This window comes from Sinohyriopsis cumingii, chromosome 2, assembly GCF_028554795.1.
Source record: "Sinohyriopsis cumingii isolate HCF-2022 chromosome 2, ASM2855479v2, whole genome shotgun sequence".
In the NCBI taxonomy this organism is placed as follows: Eukaryota; Metazoa; Mollusca; class Bivalvia; order Unionida; family Unionidae; genus Sinohyriopsis; species Sinohyriopsis cumingii.
Window position 1 is genome coordinate 26,674,116 of NC_142962.1, and position 22,013 is coordinate 26,696,128.

Genomic DNA, 22,013 nt, shown 5'->3' on the forward strand with positions numbered 1-22,013 from the left:
TTATTGAAAGAGATCTACTAAGCATATTATTTTCTAAAATATAGTAAGGAAACTAGGAATATGAGCATATGGAACGGGTGAGGGAGGATTGAATACTCAATATATTTGATACAAGAAAGAAAAAAACAGATACATGAGTGGGAGAAAGAAGTATTACTCAGGTAAATGCTAAAACAAAACATTGCATTCTTTAGTAAAGACAATGTACCCATTCATGATTTGGACAATAATTATATTCAATTATTATAAAGATACGCAAAATATCTTAAGGAATCACGCAGACAATCAGTCTAGAATAAATTAAAAGGACATCATATATGAAAATTTGCAAGCTTTCTCAATGCTGCTGGAAATTATTATTAAATAATACGTTAAATTTGTGTGTGATTTACAAAAATTTGTCAAGAAATTGAGATGATATAAAATTTTTCTTTTTCGTTTAAAGTGTACCAGTCTAGTATTACATTGACACATCGACAAAGCTTCTTATAATTATTAACACATTTACTTCTGTAAATTGCAAGACTTCACCACCACCAAACAAAAGATACTGACGCAGTTTAACAATACTGTTGGTACATTTATTTAGAGGGGCCCCGTGTGGCCGAGTAGTCTAAAGCACTCTCCGTTACGGATCACTGTCATCTCACCTCTCTCTTCGTGGGTTCGAGTCTCGGATTCAGCCAATGTGGGTATGTGAGAAAGCTTGCCAGTAGCTTCTCGTGGGTCAGTGGTTCTTTCCGGGTTTTTTCCCGGGTTCTTACTCCACCATTAATACTGGCCACCATGTAAAGCCTATAGTGTGCTGAAAAATGGCGCTAAATCTTACTGGAAAATTTTAGTGGAAACAGTCCAACTCATTAAATTAAGAACTGGAATATAGTACACGATAGGAACTATATAGATGACATTCCTCAATCACATGGCGGTGACAAACAAGCAACAGAAATGTAATTAAACATTGTGTATGTGACTAGCAATCTGGGTGGTCAGAATCAAGTTGTAAGCAGTAACTGGTTGACAATTATGCATAGGTCACTAATCAGACATCTAACAATGCAACATACCTTCAATAATACCACATAAATAGCTCTCATGACAGATGGCACCCTCTCTGTAATCCCATCCATAGTTACTTCCTTTTGTAATAATATCTATTTCTTCTTGGAGGTCTTCTCCGGTGTCTCCACAATATATTGTCCCCTTACCCTTTCCTGATATAAAATTAGCATGTATTATTTATACATATACTTTTATGTGTATAAAACCATGTTAATAAAGGTGGCTTAAATAGCATCTTTGAAATTGTCTTAAATAGCATCTTTGAAATAAAATAATTGATGCTTGGTGCTTATAATTATCGGCAGTATTGATTTTGATTATAAATGATCTCGATTTGACAACATATTGCCCTATCATAGATGTATATTTTTATGATAACTCCCTTTTTCATTTATCTTTTCTATTGAGCATGTAGGTAATAGCTTTAAAAGATTACATTTATCATTTCAATTCATCATGAAAGTAATTTTAACAGATTTCGTTTTTCCTTTTCATTTACCATGTGAGTAATATGTTTAGTAGATTGCATTTATATTTTCGTTTTATCATGCAATTAATAACTTTAACAGATTTCAAAGAAAAATGAATCTCATACGAAGATTTTGGATTAGTTTTAATTTATGCACAATAATTTCATATGTATGAACGTAACTAGTATTATTGAAGTTTTAAATATATTGTCAGTAAATGTATTTGAAAACATATTGATACTAATCTTTCGTCCTAAACTATGTACCAGAAGAAGCAAGGCCAGCAAGTTTTGTAAAACTTAACAAAAATAATTTAATTATTAAAATTACAAATGAAAATGGAGAGGAACATACAGTATTATGAAGTGAATCCAAGATAAACCACATCAAGTTCTATGAAAGTCCAAAAGAAAAAAGTTTCGTATACATTTGAAAACTGGAAATGTACTGGTCATCAAAGAATCGTGACGTTGTCAAAATGGCATTGTCCAGAACTCCTTGAAATAATGAACAAAAGCTCCAAAATAATAGTATAGTGCAATTGAGCACTTTCTATCTCAGAACAGTCCAAACAAATGTTTTTTCCTCTCAAATAATATCTTCGCACACAAAAAACATGTCTGCAGACTTGATGTTACAACAGGAACAATATAAATAAGAATGACTCCAAAAAATAGGAACGAAGTTTGATTGCTCAGTCCTCTCCTTATATGCCCATTCTATTGCGACTACATGACAGGTTTTATACCACTCGTTCTGGTGTTTTAAAATACCCATTCATGTGACCTAATTCATCCAATAAGAATTAACTTAATTCTTCTATGATACCTCCTCACCAATCTGTCCAATGGGAAATTGGCTGAATTTTGTATGTAAGTATCTATTTATCCTATGCAATTCAGCATTCTTGATATTCCTAAAACAGACCCTAGTCATGAAAGCAAAATCTAACTATAGATATTCACTGCAATTTACAGCAATGAATAAAATTACAAAAAGTAGATAAAATTATGCACCAGGATTTACAAAAAATATAGATACACATACAAAAATGTCAGGTTGACAAATATGTCTGCTGATGATAAAACTAGCCATTTTATTATACCTGTATTCGGATCCCCTCTGTCCACACTACAACGCCACATGTTCCGAACGCCAAGAGCGAATATTTCTGGTCTCCATTCTGTTACATCCAAGAATGGATTATTCATTGGAATTTTGTAATTCTTGACTCCATCAAAAGAGTTGATATCCACGCGAAGAACTTTGCCCAGAAGGCTGCGCCTGAAACATTATGACATAAAAACATTAGGAAAACTTAACAGACAATGACAGACAGCAATGAGAGCATGTTTGTTTAAAACTTTTGTATAAGGATATTTCTATACAGGCCGTAACAATATATTGGCATCATAGAGATGAATTATTACATTTGCTCTTCTTCATATATCATGTATATGTAAAAGACTTTTTAAATTAGACCAATGTGGTTTTGAAATGGAAAATGTGGATTTTAACTGCACGCAAACTTTTGACAGTTTGTGTTTTGTTGTTTTCAAGATGTTAAAACCATTATGGTTTAGATAAATATAGTATAGGTGCATGCGTAAATTTAAAAAATGTGTGGTACCAACGAAGAAAACATTTACTTGTTTGCTTGATCTTTCAGATGGGTATAAAATAAATTTATGTTTACTTATATCAAATGCTCAAAGAAGTACAAATGTTAATTATACAAAGTTTAAATAGCTGTACTTCTCTTGCGCCTTCGACTTTGACATGTGCCCGCCGTCTCCAGTGAAAATATACAGGTACCCATCTACACCAAATAACAGCTGAAATATAGAAGTAATTCCTTCATGAATTCTTACGTGTGTACAGTATATCGAAACGTGTTTGCTCTATCCTGAGAGAAATAGCCATTTGAGTGTTTTCTAATTGTTGACTATAGATTAGTATCTTTGAATCTCATTATTATTATTATTATTAGTAGTAGTAGTAGTAGTAGTAGTAGTAGTAGTAATTGTTGTTGTTGTTGTATGATTGATTTTTACTGCTACGTCTACTACTCATTGAACAAACATTGTTAAATAATTGGACATTTTTTAAGATATAAAATGATATATCGTTTAAGGATTACGGGGCAGGGAGGGTTGGTGAAACATTTTGGTTGAATCTGATCAACAAAATGTCAATATATACAATTGTTAGTACGGAAATCCTGCCATAATGGGTCAAGGACGGTCTCCACGGATGTTAATTAGCATACTCCATCTGACTGATAAAATAACTTAGAATTATCGTTTATTAAACGTCCAATAAAATCCCATTAAGTAAATCTACAAGATTTTTATCATGATACGAGTTTATGTAATGTTACTATATTAAAGTATAATATCGATTTTCAATATGAGGTTATAAAAATATCTGTTACATGAAACAAGCGCACGAAGTAAACAGTATGTAGACAACAAAACGTACAAGCATGTGTGCTAAACTCTTTATCTTTCTTTTATAGATCTAGTTTAGTTCTTTTCCAAATAAAGGTTACTTTTATAATCCCCGACCCTTAACCATAAGTGTTATGCAAAGTGTGATAACCTATAAAAAGCAGGTAGGTTTCTTTCAGTGTTAACATATATTAGAATTTTAAGATGATATCACTTGACATAGAGTAAATCACATTTAAGATGTAGCATGCCTACAGATTGCGTGTACCGAATGACTTCCGTTAAACTTCCAATACAAAGTTTCCTTCTTTTAGCATAACGATTAGAAGACGTTTTTCTGTCAAACTCGGCAGATAATAAATGGATCTTCAAATTGTTTATATTATGGTTCACATGCACGTCAGCACAATAATGATTATATGGTGCCAATTAAAGGTGAAGTTCTATACATGTAAATATGAAAAACTGCACGAAAATAAGATAAGCCCTTACAAAGAACGTAAGCACGAAGCACTACAAGATAAAAGGTAAATATAAAAATTTAAAGAATTGTAAGAAGATGCTATAGGAAGATATACCCCACCAAATAAACGACATTATGTAGTACATCTGGTCTTCTACTCTTCTGATGCTTCAGGTTGATATAAAATGTAGAACGTGCGTGTCAATAAGTCTTCAGTTTGATGTAACTTTGTGCGTCAATAAGTCTTCAGTTTGATATGGAATCTAGACATGGGGTGGGAAAACTACGGCCCGCGGGCCGCATGCGGCCCGCAAAGGGCTTTCATGCGGCCCGCCAAGGGTTTTCATGCGGCCTAGGAAAAAGTCATTATTCGCACTGACACTGTTTATTTTACTCTGTTTATCAAATAAACGTGCTTCTTTTGAAGTTTAAGTTTAAGTTTTCAAATATTAACAAAATATTAACAACTGAAAATTAATTATGATTAGAAAAACCTTTTGTTTTTGCTATTTCAAATATTAATTATTTTACTTAATGAACTATGCGGCCTGCGACAAGGTGTAAATTTGTGTACTTGCACTGGAAAGTTTGCCCACCTCTGATCTAGACTATGTATGTCAATAAATTTGACGTAAATCTAGACTTTGTGTGTCAACAAGTCTTCAGTTTGATATATACTCTAAGACTATCTGGATCACAAAGTCTCCAGTTTGATATAGAATTTCATCTATGTGTATTACTAAGTCTCCAGTTTGATATAGAATTTCATCTATGTGTATTACTAAGTCTCCAGTTTGATATAGAATTTCATCTATGTGTATTACTAAGTCTCCAGTTTGATATAGAATTTCATCTATGTGTATTACTAAGTCTCCAGTTTGATATAGAATTTCATCTATGTGTATTACTAAGTCTCCAGTTTGATATAGAATTTCATCTATGTGTATTACAAAGTCTCCAGTTTGATATAGAATTTCATCTATGTGTATTACTAAGTCTCCAGTTTGATATAGAATTTCATCTATGTGTATTACTAAGTCTCCAGTTTGATATAGAATTTCATCTATGTGTATTACTAAGTCTCCAGTTTGATATAGAATTTCATCTATGTGTATTACTAAGTCTCCAGTTTGATATAGAATTTCATCTGTGTGTATTACTAAGTCTCCAGTTTGATATAGAATTTCATCTGTGTGTATTACTAAGTCTCCAGTTTGATATAGAATTTCATTTATGTGTATTACTAAGTCTCCAGTTTGATATAGAATCTAGAATGTGTATCACTAAGTTTCAAGTTTGCGTTTTAATTAGGGAAAGTTATACAAATGATGATGAGGACTGGAAATGGATTTGGGGATTTAACAAGGGTGGGGATGAAAATAAAGGAAAACTTCTGATGGAATTCAAGTGATGGTAAATATGGCTTTGAAACCGAGAAACCAAGATAAAGTAAACTAATTATAACTGGTTATAGCTGTATTGGGCATTATGTGTGTGTGTGTGGGTGAGTGTGTTGGGGTAGAGCTGTCATCGAATGCTTATTTTGTCGTATGATACATACAGGTATCCTATTAATGGGAGGTGGAAATATAGATTAGGGATGGGAAATGATGTAAATCATTACTATGTAAAGGATACTTATTAATGGGACGTGGAAATATAGACTAGGGAGCGGAAAAGCGGTAATTCGTTATTATGTAAAGGATGCATATAAATGGGATGTTGTAATATCGATTAGGGAGAGGTAATTCAATAGTATATTCATTATAGAAGACTGAAGTCATAAGGACTTTCCAAACAGTTTATAAACGCTCCACATTTATTTGTGTATATCGCGCACCTCACATGCGTTCTACGTCTTATTTAGGACAAACCGGGTCCAACTAAATACTGCTAAGCCTGACAAAGCCCGAAAAAGCCTGACAAAGCCACACAAAGCCTGACAAAGCCACACAAAGCTATGAGAAGTCAAATATAAAAAATGCGTATTTATAATGTTAATTATAATGATGAATAAATTAACAAAGCCGAAAAACTAGTTTTCAACATATTTATGCAAAATTAAATGACTAAAAATTGGACGACAGAGTACAAATTCGAAATCGAATAATGAAAAAGTAATAACAAAGTATGAAAAAATCATACGTAAACTGTTTTTTACTTTGTAAATTTTTTAATGAACTTATCGAAAGAAAGTGCAATTTTTTCAATATATACTAATCACACAAAGCCAGACAAAGTCATACAAAGCCTAACAAATCCTTACAAAGCCCCACAAAACCTGACAGAGTCATAAAAGTCATTTTAGACAAGTGTATTTATATTGTAAACTATATTGACAAATACATTAACCAAACTGAAGGATTAGTTTTCAACATTATTATGCCAAATTAAAAAAAAAAACCATTGGCGGCAAAGTTCGAATTCGAATAATAAGAAAATCGTATGTAAAATGTTTATCATTTGATAAATTGTTCATTTGAGTTATTATCGGAAGAAAATACAATATCTCAATATGTCCTAATTATACAACGCCTGACATACAAAGCTCGACAAAGCCACACAAAGCCTGACAGAGTCATGCGAAGTCATATTAGAAAAATGTATATTGTAAATTATATTGACGAAAATGTAACCGAACGGAAGGACTAGTTTTCAACATAATTATAGATAATGATAAAGTACTGATAAAGTCTGAAAAGAAATAATATTTGAAATGTTTGTTATTTTATAAACTGTTCATTTGACTAATTGTCGAAACATAGGTTGACAAACTGAACACACCTTTCGATGTTTCATAAGAAAGCCTGACAAGTCATACAAAGTGATAATAAAACTGTACTATTGTTGTATGGTGTTTTTGCCGCATAAATTACCAAGAAAAATGTTGGATTTGCTACGCACACCATAATGAATGACCGGTAATTGGGAGACAAATTCCAAATACACTGAATCTCATAAAAGGCACACAGAGCCTCACAGACTTATTTTTTTTAAATGTCTGTATATGATAAGCTATCGATATAAATGGTTATTTTTCACACAGACACACCATGTCATAAAATGGCATAATATAAATGTGTTGAGTTAAAGGTGGCGCGGTCCTACTCACCTACTTGTGATTGTAACAGGCGTTGACGCGTGTCAATGGAATACAGTAGCACTTCACTACCATATGCCGTAAATTTTATATCAGTATTGTAAGTTTAAAAACGTTTCTATCCTTGTGCAGAGTTAAATAGATAATAAAAAACAATGATCATAGACAAAGTAAATATTTCTAATTCCATTATATTTATTGATATAAATTTTGTATCAACACTATATATTTTCGAATATTGTAAGTAATTGCCATGTATTTGGCCGTCGTGATCCTGTCGTTTTTTCTCCCAACACTTCACCTAATTAAATATTTTTATAAATTGACACGAGGATGTTTCACTGTCAAACAAAAGGAGAAAGAGTAGAATTAATAAATAAGAAAATTCGTTCTCTATTCTTGGACGATATTTGTATAAACTTACACTAACCATAATTAAATATTTTTAGAATGTTAGAATATTGTACAAATAATAATAAGAAAATGTTTGAGAAAATGCATGATTTAATATTTGACATAATTCACACTAGTTTCCCTGTCTTTGCGCGTCTTTGCTGTGTTTAGTAGGACCGATACGTCTTGGGGACGATGCTTATTGGGCGCGACACTGCCCATAGCCAAAGAAACAACGCGATAATAATTACAGCTGGTGACCACAAAAACGTTTGTAAATGGGTATACCAAAACAAAATATTATATTCATGCTATTATTTGACGAAAAAATATTTATCTTGAGAATAAGAAAAGAAACTATATCATCTAAAAAGACGATCACGGTCCCGAGAGAGAAAAATAAATTGGGCTGTAAAAAAAAAAAACATTGAAATTATTGAAACTGCACCAAGTAACCTACAAGAATATCATTCGTCATAACGGTATGTGTACACTTCCCTTGGGACCCATCTAAAGTGTTTATATAATCAATGATACAGAACTGCAAATGCCGGTCGACACAGTAAGGTAAATGTCTTGGTTACGGACACACATATGTAATGTATTAAGGCTTTGTTGATGTTGTTGTATCTTAGACCTATTATATGGTTCTAAAATCGATTATTTTTAATTAAATTGTAAAATATCTTAAGACGTATCTCTCTCTCTCTCTCTCTCTCTCTCTGTTGACCATCGTATCAAGATAAAGGCAAAAATCCATGAAAAGGCAAGAATAGAGGATTTTCGCTTGTGAAATACCACAATGTCTCTGGACCTATGAAGGATGATGGTAAATGTTAAGCCAAACCATCCATAGCAAGAGAGAGAGAGACAGACAGACAGACAAAAAGAGAGACAGAGAGAGAATTTTATGGTAGGAAATAATGTTGATTAAGGCAGAACAATGATTTAGATCAACTTTAAATATATTAAAATATTCTAATTACCTTATGTTGGCTCTTTATTTCGCTTAGATTCTATTCCACGGTAATATTCATGGGCCTGCACGTCAACGCACTGATGAGCGTTCATTATTCAATAATCTATGAGTTTGTAGTGCCATATTTTCTTGATAAAAACCATCTTTCATGTATAAATCAAATCAATGCGAATAAAAATAGAAAATAAAAAATTAAAACAATCAACTTATCAATATGAAAAGGTGATTGTGAATAGGCACAAAAAGACAGAACTACATTTTGTAGCGGACACACTCGGCAGGGATGCGAGTTCATTGACTCAGTCAATACACAGTTGCCCGTAGTCAGTCTGAACTCCATTCAAAATTCAAATATGTGTATTTGTATGTGATATAAATAAAATACATGCACAGTATGTACGCTGTATCCACAACGTACCACTCGTTGTGCAAGCCACGTTTCCTTTTAATGAAAATTTTATACATTTCGTGGTATATCATTGATACAGCACACATACTATTCATAGATTCTGCTGATACGCCTTTATTCTGGTCAGAAATATGTGTCTTTAAATCATTTATAAATAATCAAAATAAAATATGTGATAAAACACAACCTTGCCTTACCTCGGCTGAGCAGTTAAATATTTATATCAAAGCTGTTTGGTGTTTTCACACAATCTTTAGCATTTGCATATACGAGTTTTGGTATAGTAAGCGTTTAACTACTATTTTCATTTACTAATTTATGATAAGTGAGTTTCTGTCATGTCAATACCGACAAACACTTTTTGATAATCAACATAATAATAAGTGTAATAACCGTATTTGGACTGTACGTCGAGCTCCACTGTCGGCTGTACGAATGCACACAAGACACTCATAAGGATATTGTCCAGAAATGGTTTTTAAATCATCAGATGTCAACCCATCACACTTTGCATGCATCCAGCACTTGCACTTATCACAAATAAAGGAACCAACAGCACAATTAAGTCCACGTACAGCACAAGGCCAGTTCTTTTTTTCTTCTTTTTTCTTTGTATTGTTCGAACGGAATCACTAGGCATTTTCGAATTTAAACATAAATAAGATGTTTCTTAAATATAAGCAAGAGATATAATTTAGAGAGATGTAAGAAAAATACGATGAAGCTAACACGAGGTAACTTTTTTTAATTGATATACCAATATTTACGTGTCCCCAAGCATTTTAATAGGCATCATTTGGCATGTTGCATGCCTTTAGTTGGTTAGGTATTCAAAGATATACATGTGTTACATTTAGGGGCGGGGGGTACTTTTCAAGTTAGGAATGATAACAATACCTTTTGTGATGCCATTCCATGATTTTGTCTGCTATTGTATGACATTGTGTCCCTATATGAAAAATATCCATTTCTGTCGATAATTTCTTGAATATATATTTTTTAAATAAACATTTTAGTCACGATTTTGCCAGGATTTGTGTGCCTTTGTTATTCTTTGTCAAACATCGACACACTTGTTGAGTTTGCCAAAATATATTTTTTAATTCAATTAGACGGCATTTTATTTCAATAGTTTATCCAAGAAACTTATACAAATACAAAACATTTCAAATATGATTTTGTCTGACTTTATATTCAAATTAATTAATCTCCCAATTAGCGGTCTATTAATGGGGTACGTGTATAACCCTCGTCTTTTGGTTTGGTTGATTTATTCATCAATCTGATATTGCAACATAAATACACCTTCCTAATATGACTTTTTCTGGCTTTGTGTACCTTTGTTATGTTGTGTAGACAAATGTAGAGATAAAAATTGATAACTCGTAATAACATATATTGGAAAATTGCATTTTCTGTCCATAATCAGTCGAAAGAACAATTTATAAAATAATAACAAGCATTTCAGATATAATTGTATCAAGACTTTATCAATACTTAATCATTGTTCGAATTTGAACTCTGTTTTCGGTAAATATATTTGGCATAATTATGTTGAAAACTAGTCTTTCGGTTTGGTTAATTTATTCATCAATATAATTAACAATATAAATACACTTTTTTAATTTGACTTTGCAGGGCTTTGTCAAGCTTTGTGTGGCTTTGTCAGGCTTTGTGTGGCTTTGTCAGATTTTGTGTGGCTTTGCAGTATTAGTATTTAGCTGAATGCAGATAATACACAACGCAGATCCTCTACTGTTAATGTTGCAAATAAAATGTATAGTGTGTGTGTCATTTGGATTTTTCAGTCATATCGCTACGATGTCTGCAGTGTGGCAGTTTATAGTGATGTATAGCACTGGGGCATCATGCCGCAGACATGTAGCATGATGTCTCACCCAGTCACACTATCCTGACACCAGGCCGACCATTCATAAGACTAAACTATTAATGCTGAGCGCCAAGCGATGCAGCTGTTAGTACCATTTTTGTAAGTCTTTGGTATGACTCGGCCGGGGATCGAACCCACGACCTCTCTCATCTGAAACGGACGCTCTAACCACTAGGCCACCGGAGCGGTCAATAAAATGTATAGTGAATGACCAAAAGATGATTACGATATTCATGAGTTGGCAGGCATTTTTAGAGAATGACCATAAATAAATACGATTTTCATGAGTTGACATATTTGTAGCGAATGACCATAAACAAACAGAATTTCGTGCATTGACTGATTTTTCCTGTAAATGGCAATCCATAAATACGATTTTCATGTGTTGAGCAATATTTGTTGTGAATGACACAAATAAAGACAACTTTCATGAGTTGGCAGATATTTGAAGTGAATGACTATAAATAAATACGATATTCATGAGTTGACATATTTGTAGCGAATGACCATAAACAGGATTTCATGAAATGACTAAGTTTATGTGTGAATGGCCTTCCATAAATACGATTTTCATGAGTTGGCAGATATTTGTAGTGAATGACCAAAAACGAACACAATTTTCATGAAGTGGCAGATTTTTTGTTTTAATGGCCATCGAAATATACGGTTTTCATAATGAAGTTGATACATTGTGGGCTGCAATTGTCGACAGCGCGAAGTCGCTGTCCTCGTACTTTGATAAAGCATAGTTGAGACTATATGAAGACGTTACCTGTCCGCCGTTACGACGTTCGGTAGGCTGTTCAATTACTAGTAATATTCTCTCGTTAACTGTCAACTCTGTCCTCTGTATCTCGCTGATTACTGCACACTCCCTGTCCAAATTCCTTATTGAATAGGTATACACCTTTCTATTCTGCGTGAAGTTTGGATGGAGAGCAAATCCCAATAGCCCTCTCTCCTCCTCGGATCCGTCATCACTTACAATGTGCTCCTGTAGATCTAGGTACGTGTCCATATGTCGTGTTCTTGGATTGTAACGCAATACCGTTCCTGGTTGTTCTGCTATAATGTAAACCTCTTCGCCGTCAATTTGAGTAAGTTCCATGTGAATTGGGTTTCTTAATTTTGAAAGAACTTCTTTCAGACAGTAACAGCTGGTTTCCTCGTTTAGACTTTGTGCACTTAGTATCAAGCAACATAGCGATATAGAAGCTACGTAAATCAGGCGACCGGACGTGCATCTAGGCGTACATTGGTTAACCATATCATACAAGGCCATGTTTATGAATGAATTCATTATAATAAGATGCTCATAAAAATAAAGTTTCCACTAACTTATCGTCACTATTCTATGTAATATTTTCCTGCCACGTATACATATGTATATTTCTTTTTGATCCACACAAGGGTTTACCTGTGCATAGAAGTGATTGTAAGTGACGATCATTCACTTCCTTTATTTACATACCTGTATCGAAACAGCTATTATCTGCTCTTTGTTTCAATGTGTGCTCCTCTTGGTAATAGCAAAATAAATCACACAAGATTTCATTGTTAACAACATTTCCCGTGAAATTTATAGAGCCTACATGTCAAGTGATCACAATATATGCAGTTGTAATTTTCATTTTCCTATAAATATACGTGTGTATATCAATATTTGGTTTTGAATACTTGGAATAACGTCAGTCTGGTGGGTGTTACGGTACAAGCTAATGTCATGTGCACTTGTCACAAGTCACGCACGATAGATGAGGCATATGTATTAATCGATTGGCTGCTAAATATATCTCAATACATACCATTATAAAGGTAATGAATATCCCGCGAGACCGCATTTAGATACGTCACTTTGGTCGTGTTCTATCTTTATTCACATCCATATCAGAACAGTCTATGATGATAAGCACATGGTCGGTTCCCAGCCGAGTCAGATTCGATGTTTTACCAGGAATCGATCCAAATAATTCTGTAACAAACCAGGTTATGTGCTATTTGTAGTTACGTATCAGTTTATAGCTTCGTTAGAGTCTAGTCAGGTCCGGCCTTAGGGCAAGGCGAACGAGGCAATCGCCTTGGGCCCCTCACTTTCAGGGGCCCCGCGCTGATGACGGAAATCAACACCCCAGTGCAATGATTTGCTTGTGGCTCCGCTCATTGTTTGCTGCCTTGGGCCCCCGCACATCCTAGGGCCGTTTCTGCGTCTAGTGATTATTGATTATGGGGAATCAGCGTTGGGATGATATTAGTATTACTCGACCCGAGTAATTAGCCAATTTCCATGTGCAGACGTCATAATGTGCAGTAATCACGGGATATTATGACAGCATGAATTAGTTTCATAAAATGGACCAATAGGAATTATCAGTTAATTATTATTTATATGTCATTATTCATTTGACCTAGGAAAAATTGCTTGTATTCGGTGCCTGGGTCGTGTTTTGTATTGAATGGCGCGAAGTACTAATATTCGCCCCACCCCACCCCTCAATCCTTACTAACGAATCATGCAAATGTGAAACACGAAAAAATCATGCATGTATGAAATGATGAAGGTTTCGTGATATGTGATTAGAGAAAAAAAATGTAATTTGTGGTGTTTGCGTGTGCATTGGTGGTTTTTTGCGTGTTCAAGAACATATCTTTTGACAACGAATGTGTCTTGGAGTCCTTGGAAATAGCAAACAATGGACTGTCAAAGCCAGATTCACAAAGAAATTGATTCTCACGGTAGTGAGACCTCTTGGGCATAGCAACAACAAGAGCAACAACAACAATAACAATAATAATAATAATAATAATAATAAAGGGATTGTCTTATGAGAATAACAAAGGTTTGCATTATTCTAGCACCAGTTTGATTTACATTCCTACCTACAGTCATTAATTTTTAATTGTGAAATAAATTTTATCTGATTTAAATTAGTCCCAAACGAAGATAAATTATGAAATTAAATACATTTATTCATATATGCTGGAGTCCCATTATTTTCATTGGCTTCATTAATTGAAACAAAAAGTCTTTCTCATCAATAGATGCGGATAGAAACAATAGTCTGCAAAACCGACTGGGATTCATTAAGGACGTTTGATCAGTTTATTTAAGCAGACCAAAGCAAAATCATTCCAGATGAATTTAAATATGTATTTCGAATACATTTTGTGGTGTATTTTTTTTTCTTCTTTTTTTCCCGACTAAGTTTTGTCACGAAACAAAAATAATGGAAGTTTGTGGAGGATTTTCACCGACTCGTACATCTGACCTACCCCATAAACGTGCACAAAATGCTGAAAAGAATTATGCAGATGACTATAATGGTCATGATTGTGAAACGTTTAGGCATATATCCTGTCTTGTACATGAAAACGGAATTCTCTGGGGTAGTGACGGGCGACGGTTTAGCGTCAAGGGGGGGGGGTGTTAAAAAGGGGCATATCGAGATTAGCGACAATGGGAATTTAACATGGGAAATTTTAATGTGGAGTGAATTGTATATCGAGATTGGCGTCAATGGAAATTTTTATTTTATCATGGAGTGAATGGTACATCCAAATTGGCGTCAGCGGGGAAAAAAAATCTAGACCGCTTGGCAGGACGGGGCATACATACATACATGCATGCATGCATGCATACATACATACATACATACATACATGCATACATACATACATATATTGATGAACATCAATCTATCACATCTAAAGTATAAAATCGAATAAAAAGGATTTTTAGGCAAGAGAGCAAGTCTTTTCGACACATATGAGTGGCCCTGAAAAGGGCCGTTGGTTTTCTTCTTCTTTTATTCTTCTAATTTCTTCTTTTCCTCCACCAGCTTCTTATTTTCTGACCTACACTTTTTGTCTTCTTCTTCTCGTTTTTTCCTATTTCTCCTTTTCATCCTTATCCTCTTTCTTCCTCTTCCTCTTTCATTCTCTTCTTCCTTTTATATCTTTTCATTCCATTCCCTCATTCTTCCTCTGTCCTCTTCATCCTCCATTTCCTCTTTTCTTCATTTATCATTTCTCTCAACATATCCTTTGATTTTCTCTGATTGTTTATCTCCATCTTCACTCTGTGGGGACTGTAATAAAAATCATTATCAAGTTTCACTTGCATTTCCTCTATCATGCCTAAATTGTCCATAATATCCAGCAATCTCTTCATTTTGTCAAGGTTTTGTATTCAATGTAGAATGGCTCGAATGACGAATGCTCGACTTCAGATGTGTCAAGCATGGATGTGAACGAAAACATCCCTTACTCTAACTTCACATATTACCTACTCTTATGTTACCTGTTTAGGCTATAATAAACAGTTGCAAAGAAAGAGTGAAAACTGAAAACTAAACAAATAATTTATTTCCCTGGAAAAACAATGTGAGAATGAGAAAAAAAAGAACATACGGTTTTAAGAATCAAATCCAAAAATAATCGAAGAATAATCCACGAATTCAATTTTAGAAGTCCTAGTAATGAAATGTTATGAATTCAGGTTCCAGTCCCGATGAAAAATCTAAAATGGAAGGCGATGACGTATACTGTAGCCTTTATAGTACGGATGTATCTACAGTTCTTTGATGATCCACAAACAATATTCCGGTGTTTGAATTTCCGAATAAAATGTTAAGAAATGTTTTTGTCCAAGAATTCTCTATGAGCACTCAAATATTTCCAGGTAAAAGAATTATTAATTCCATAAATTTTCAACTCAAAACTGGTCACAAACAAACACTTTCAAGTATAAAAGGTCAACTGGCTAATTTCTCTATATGCAAAGGTTATACAGTCAAATAAGACGCAAAAAGATACCCGTAGAGGGTCACGTGATAACCTTCTAGAACAGGATAGAAGCTATTTACATGTCTACGGTCACGTATTCCAGTACAGTCTCGATCTCACTCAATGTATCCCACAGTAAAAAAAGAAGTTGTTTACTTGATTCTTAATCAAGGTCAGGAACTAGGTCAGGAAACAGATACAAAGTTCTATTTTAGGTGATTTCGATTAAACAGTCAGGTAAAACTAATTTCTGGATAGTATCAGATTCCAGTAAATAAAATTACATTACTTAACATGTAATGAAATAATAAAAAAAATTTTTTTTTAAAAACTCGCAAACAATTAAATTAAATCAAATATAAATTAAATCAAATATAAATAACACTACTATCCACACAGAAGGGAAGAAAAAAGCCATTATGTACTATCCCCTAGCCCTAAAATCTACTATCAAGACAGGGGAAGGACAAACAAACCCCAAATATACTATCCACACACGGGAAGAGGGGAAAAACAAACAAATCTACTGTCTACACAGGGGAAGGAGAAAATAAAAAGCCCTAATATTCTGTCCACACACGGGTAGAGGCTGCCATGTATATCCTATCGTGTGCTGAAAAATGGCGTTAAACTCCACAACAACAACAACTATCCACACACGGGAAGAGGAAAAAATAAACCCCAAATATATTATCCACACAGGGGAAGGAAAAAAGCCCTAATATACTATTCACACACGGGAAGACGAAAAACAAGCCCAAATCTAATATCCACACAGGGGAAGGAGAAAAAACAAACCCAAATATACTATCCACACACGGGTAGATGAAAAAACAAACCTCAAATATACTATTCACACAACGTACGCGCACGCATACAAACACACTTACAAACAAATGTACGCGAACTCATGCAAACAGACACCCATATCAGGAAATGAGTGAGTGTTTATAATCACACTACTCCCCATACACACGAATTGGCAACTTGAACAGTCTCTTTTCAAGAGATCTGGTTAACCCTGAAAAGTTTTTTTTTTATACTTCAGATGCACCAGCTTAATGCTGCCACCTTTCAGGCCGGGCGCCACATACATCTTCTACTCCAGCCTTGCTCCCAGTTTAGTCTTGCTCTTGGGAGTGCATGGGGGGGGGGGGCGAGGGTTGATTTGCTTCAGAATCACAATCTTCCGTTTCTGGGATTGTGAAGACTTCCCTTCTTCTTCTATGCCACACCTGTGGATGACGAGGCTGTGGTGCTGATAATGGTTGTGGTGCAGGTACTGGTTGTCGTGCTAGTTGTAGAGGTGCACTCACCTCAAGCTTAACCTCACAAAGAGGTCTCAGTACTTGTCCTCATCCTCTTCTTCAATTCTAGCCTCTTCGGCTATAGCCTCCATGGTCAGTTCGTCAAGGAGGCGCCTCGCATACTGAAGTACATCTGAAATTCCAACAATTAAACAATTCTACTGCTCATTCTTCGTAGTCCACGAATCAACGATGGATGGCCAGACTGTCGAACGCTTTCGCTTTATATTTGTGAAGCGCTGACTTGAAGGAAAACATCTCGTCACCAAACCTTACAAGACCCACGTTACTATCCATCATGTGGAACACGCGGACCTAAAAGAAACACTCACTTTTTTACCTACAATCACTAACTATAAATAAAAACACACATACTATTTGACAAGCTACGGAAACGAAGTGCTTATAGACACATTTCTATTTTCGTGGACAAAGAAACGAAGTGCTTCTAGCCACACTTCTATATTTAACGTACAGAAGAACACAAATACACACATTTTGTCAATCGGACTGGTATCTCTTTTCTAGAGTATTAGGGTAGCCCTGAAAAGGACTGTTTTTGTGGACGGGGAGTATGGTAATCTTTTCTCGTCTAAGATTGCGTCCCCATGTGGCGGCAGGCTTTCCAACAGGATAAGGTCTGCTTCTTCAGAAAGAGAAGGAGAACTATTTTGTGTCTACACGGCAGTCGACAAATCCTATGTATGGTTCATGTTGTTGTTGCTGCTGCTGCTGCTACTGCTGCTCTCTCTGCTCTTTTTGCTTCTGAAGTCTGTACCTCTCCGTCTATTCTTCTTTATCCGTCTTGATTTCCTCTCTGAAGACCTCTTCCAGCAGGTCTTCTGCCACTTTCAGCATCCTGACATTCTCCATCTCTTCAGGCATGGGTATCCGGCTTTGCCTGACAGGATGCAAATGCACGTAGGCTTCGTTTAGTTTAGCTAAATAAGAAGGCGTCTTCATAGGAGGAAAAGTCACTAAATGTTCTAAGGGATATCATAGACTGCATTGATGAAGAAAATACACAGAATATTTTGTCCACACACCATGGAATCTGTGCCTTGTAATTTCACATTATTGAATCGTGTCGTCTGGGCATTTCTTCTCATAAAGGCGATGCTGTCTTCCGAAGATGGCAATCCATACGAATCAAAATACTCTATACAACCATTTTTAGGGAAGTAGACGGCTACCCAGTGGATTCGTGGGAGATAACTGTCGTCCGTGTTGATGACATAAGCTTGATGGTCTTGAGGTTTGCGATGAGGCATTTCATCTTTAGCACACACGACATGATTCAAAGAAGCAGAGTACGAACTGTTGTTCGAAAGGTAATAAGGTTCCCAGGTATCCATTTTTTGTTTTGTCGTTTTCACAGATAATGATAAGTCATTAAATCAATTTTGACATTTTGCTTAAAAATCTCTGACAAGTAACCGTTTCTTCGCCTCGTCTTCCAGCCAAGAGAGCTTCGATGTGATGGATCTCTAGAGGAGAGGAACGATCACGTAAGTCTTTATACCACTGATGTAACACTGCTTCTTCCGAAATGAGAACCCACGCATCCTCCAGATGCTACTCCAATTCTTTTCTTCTTGACTTATCATCATAATTTATCGTGTTGAATTCGACTGGGATGATCGTTTTGACATCCATTGCAATCTTTCTTGATCAGATCCGTAATTTTTTCTGCCAGGTGTTCGGCAAAACAGAAAACTCAATGTTGTTCTTGTTCTGGTCATCACGACCTCATCACTATACCATCCACGGTTTCTTAGTGTTCCACGACTTCCACGATATCCTCCCATTCCATTTCCGAAGAGGATCCATCATTCAAAGAGGGATATATGTCTTCCATCGCTTCTAATAATCTAGAAGGACTTCTCTCAAAATGTTGATTTCTATCGTATTATCGAATTCGGCATACAAAGTGACGTTCATCGTGTGGTCTGCGGGTGGGATTGCAAACTGACGTTCCTCACGAATATGGTCGAATTTTATAGAGTGGAAATGTCCTTCGTCGCTACCTTGGCCTGGAGTAAAATCAAAAGCCCACAACGCATAGCCTCCTGCATAATCCACGTACGAAATGCTGCGACTTGTGTTGGTCCCTAACTGTCCAGTAGCTCAGTAATGTTTCTGTTCAAAGTTAGGTTCGAACGTTCTGGTACACAAGGTCTTGCCATCGCGACTAACTTCAATTTTGCTCACTATGTAGTGCTTAACTTCGAAAGGATTTTCATTGTGGGCTCCACTGAAGGCTGAATTCTTGACGATACCAATGATTAAACGTTTAAGTAACTGTCCTTGGAATAGATGATCTTCGATCATGGATCACTCTTAGCGGGAATGGTGAAGGTTTTTACTTCCACGCTTCGTATTGGATACTTGGCGGTCGTTCTGCTCAAAGTGTGGCCGATGTCGTTTCCCACTTTAGGTAATACTTCCACGCGTCGCACGTAGAATCTGCCTTCTGGGATGATGGTTTTAGACCGAAGAACGACGATAGTGATGGTGTGCACTTCTTTGAGTGGACATCTTTGGGCGTTCAGGAACACACACAAAAATACACTGAAGTCAATAGCTTCACACGCGTCTTTTTTTGTTTTTTAAAAAAGGTTTTTGTTCAAGATTTTGTTTAAACTGCTTGTCCATATGTTCTATGCCAAAAACTTCTCCCCTTTGCTGGCTTCTCCTTTTCTTTGGACGATAGGGTCTTTTCTGGGAGTGACGTCGATGCTTGGCTAAGCGATTTGTTTTGGATGACGAGAATGTCCTTGTCTTTTTCCTTTTTCTTTTTGTACAGCAGAACGGAGAGGGTTACGGTGTGCACTTCTTTGAGTGGGGAATCTTTGAGCGTTCAGGAGCACAAAAACACTGATTCACATCGTTCGCCTCAGGTCTTTTTTTATACTGGAATATGTCGCCACTGGTTGTCTTTACGTCGTATCAACTTGATGATAGGCCATACGCGTCGTGATGGGGCTTACAAAGAACTAAATCAGTTTAGTTCTTGCTTGGATAAATCCAGTAAACTTTTAAACATGCCCTATCTCTCTTGGGTTTTGATATTGGGGGCAGGTTCTTTGTGATCAGCTGCCATTGCAGCAAGATAGGAAGAGGGTTTCACCGCTGAAGTAGAAGTTCTTGGAGAAAGGTGTTTCCATTGTTTCATCAAATGAGGAAGAGCGGGTGTCGAATTGAGTTTGGCTGCTATCACCATCAACGGAGAAGTGGAAGAGCCTGATGCTACATGATACGTGGTCGCAGTTTGCGAATGTAAGGTTGCGTCCTGGCCGAAGTACATCTCTTTCGGGTAGAAGCTGTTTTGGGGGTCTTTTCTTGGGATTTTTTCCTTTTCTGAGGCTGTGACCTGGTCTTGACATCATTACTCTTTTACGTCTTCTTCTGGGTACGTCGGGGAGTGGTTTTTTCTTGAGGAGGATTTTGGAGGCATTATGATTCAATTTTAAGAGGGAGCGAATGATGACACCTAGAAAACCGCTACCTCTAGGTTTCAAAATGATTTGCTTTTTGGTTTGAGTGTCGATGCTGGGATCAGCCAGTTGCGTCAAGGCTACTTTGTTTCTGTCAAAAAGCGTTTGAGTTTGATGTGGAATTTGAATGATGCCTTGCAGTAATTGACGTGCTGTCACCGCAAACTATCGTAAGATTTCTTTGAGACTGGCTTCTTAGACACGAGGATGTATTTGTGGATTTTGTTCGCGACTGATACCGTACATGGCACGAATCAACTTGACGGGAATATGAAACTGAAGGGACGTCATGTTGTCGCTGTAAGAGACAAACACAAAGTGTCCGAGGTTTTTATTGATTGTTTTGTTAAGTCGACGTGGACGTGTACACGACAGGTCCTCCGTCTTGGTACCAGTGGTGAAACAAATGGGTATGAAATCGCAAATAATCGGCTTTGGAAGGTTTTAATCCACGAGTAAATAGGAGCGTGGGGTTTGAGTGGCATCGTGGTACGCATGAGTCAGCCAAGGCGTTCCTAACTGTTTGGCTAAGACTTTACTTGCTATTTATCCCTAGGGCTTTTAAACAAGACCACGTTATGAACATTGAGACTGATGGTGCGATGGACTTTACTTTGTTGAAACAAATTTTAAGTAATGTAAATGACACTGGCATTATGATTTAATTTCTTTTTCGTCTTCTCATAAGATGACCAGATGGGTTCGACTAGGGTCAGGCACGATCCCGTCGTCTTCGCCAGGAATGCCATCCACCCACGAACACGATGGAATCGCATTGACTTTATCGCAAGAGACTGTACACTGATTGACACTCTTTGTAACACCACACGATCCGTTGAGGTCGACGATCGATCAAATTATGTTTGTGTTCGATCAAATGTTTCACAAATTCATTTTTGCCTGAACCACTGAGTCCGGCAATTAACATGTTAAAGGGATGGCGAAGATACAAGGCCTCCCAACAAGCACGATCTACGTTTTCGTCGATGACTTTCAAAGTGGATGAATAGGGAGCAGAGACGGCAGAGGTATCCATAGTAATGTAGGAAATGTCACTTTTGACACGAGGACAGACAAAACAAGAATTTTTTTACTTTTTTCAGGACACGTTTATTGATTTGTTTAAATGGAACAAAACGAAAGACAAGAAAACATGAAAGCCAAATGGTTAAGTACAGCGAAAAAATACACATCAAAGCAATCAAAGTGT

The 22,013-nt window shown here is 36.0% G+C and overlaps 1 protein-coding gene across 2 annotated transcripts in view; it reads right to left on the reverse strand.

Moving 5' to 3' along the window:
• The window catches only part of LOC149804511 (HHIP-like protein 1), a 49,003-nt gene extending 35,656 nt beyond the window's left edge, over window positions 1–13,347 (reverse strand). Inside the window, exons 1-4 of one of the 2 annotated variants that reach the window (XM_089940914.1) lie at window positions 11,990–13,347; window positions 3,288–3,367; window positions 2,638–2,816; window positions 1,068–1,214 (exon numbers count right to left, since the gene is read on the reverse strand). In XM_089940914.1, the coding sequence (XP_089797040.1) occupies window positions 1,068–1,214; window positions 2,638–2,816; window positions 3,288–3,367; window positions 11,990–12,517 (934 nt within the window). In that variant the 5' untranslated portion in view covers window positions 12,518–13,347. The remainder of the gene's footprint in view (window positions 1–1,067; window positions 1,215–2,637; window positions 2,817–3,287; window positions 3,368–11,989) is intronic. The other variant, XM_089940921.1, reaches the window with a different exon arrangement.
• Window positions 13,348–22,013: the final 8,666 nt, after the last annotated feature.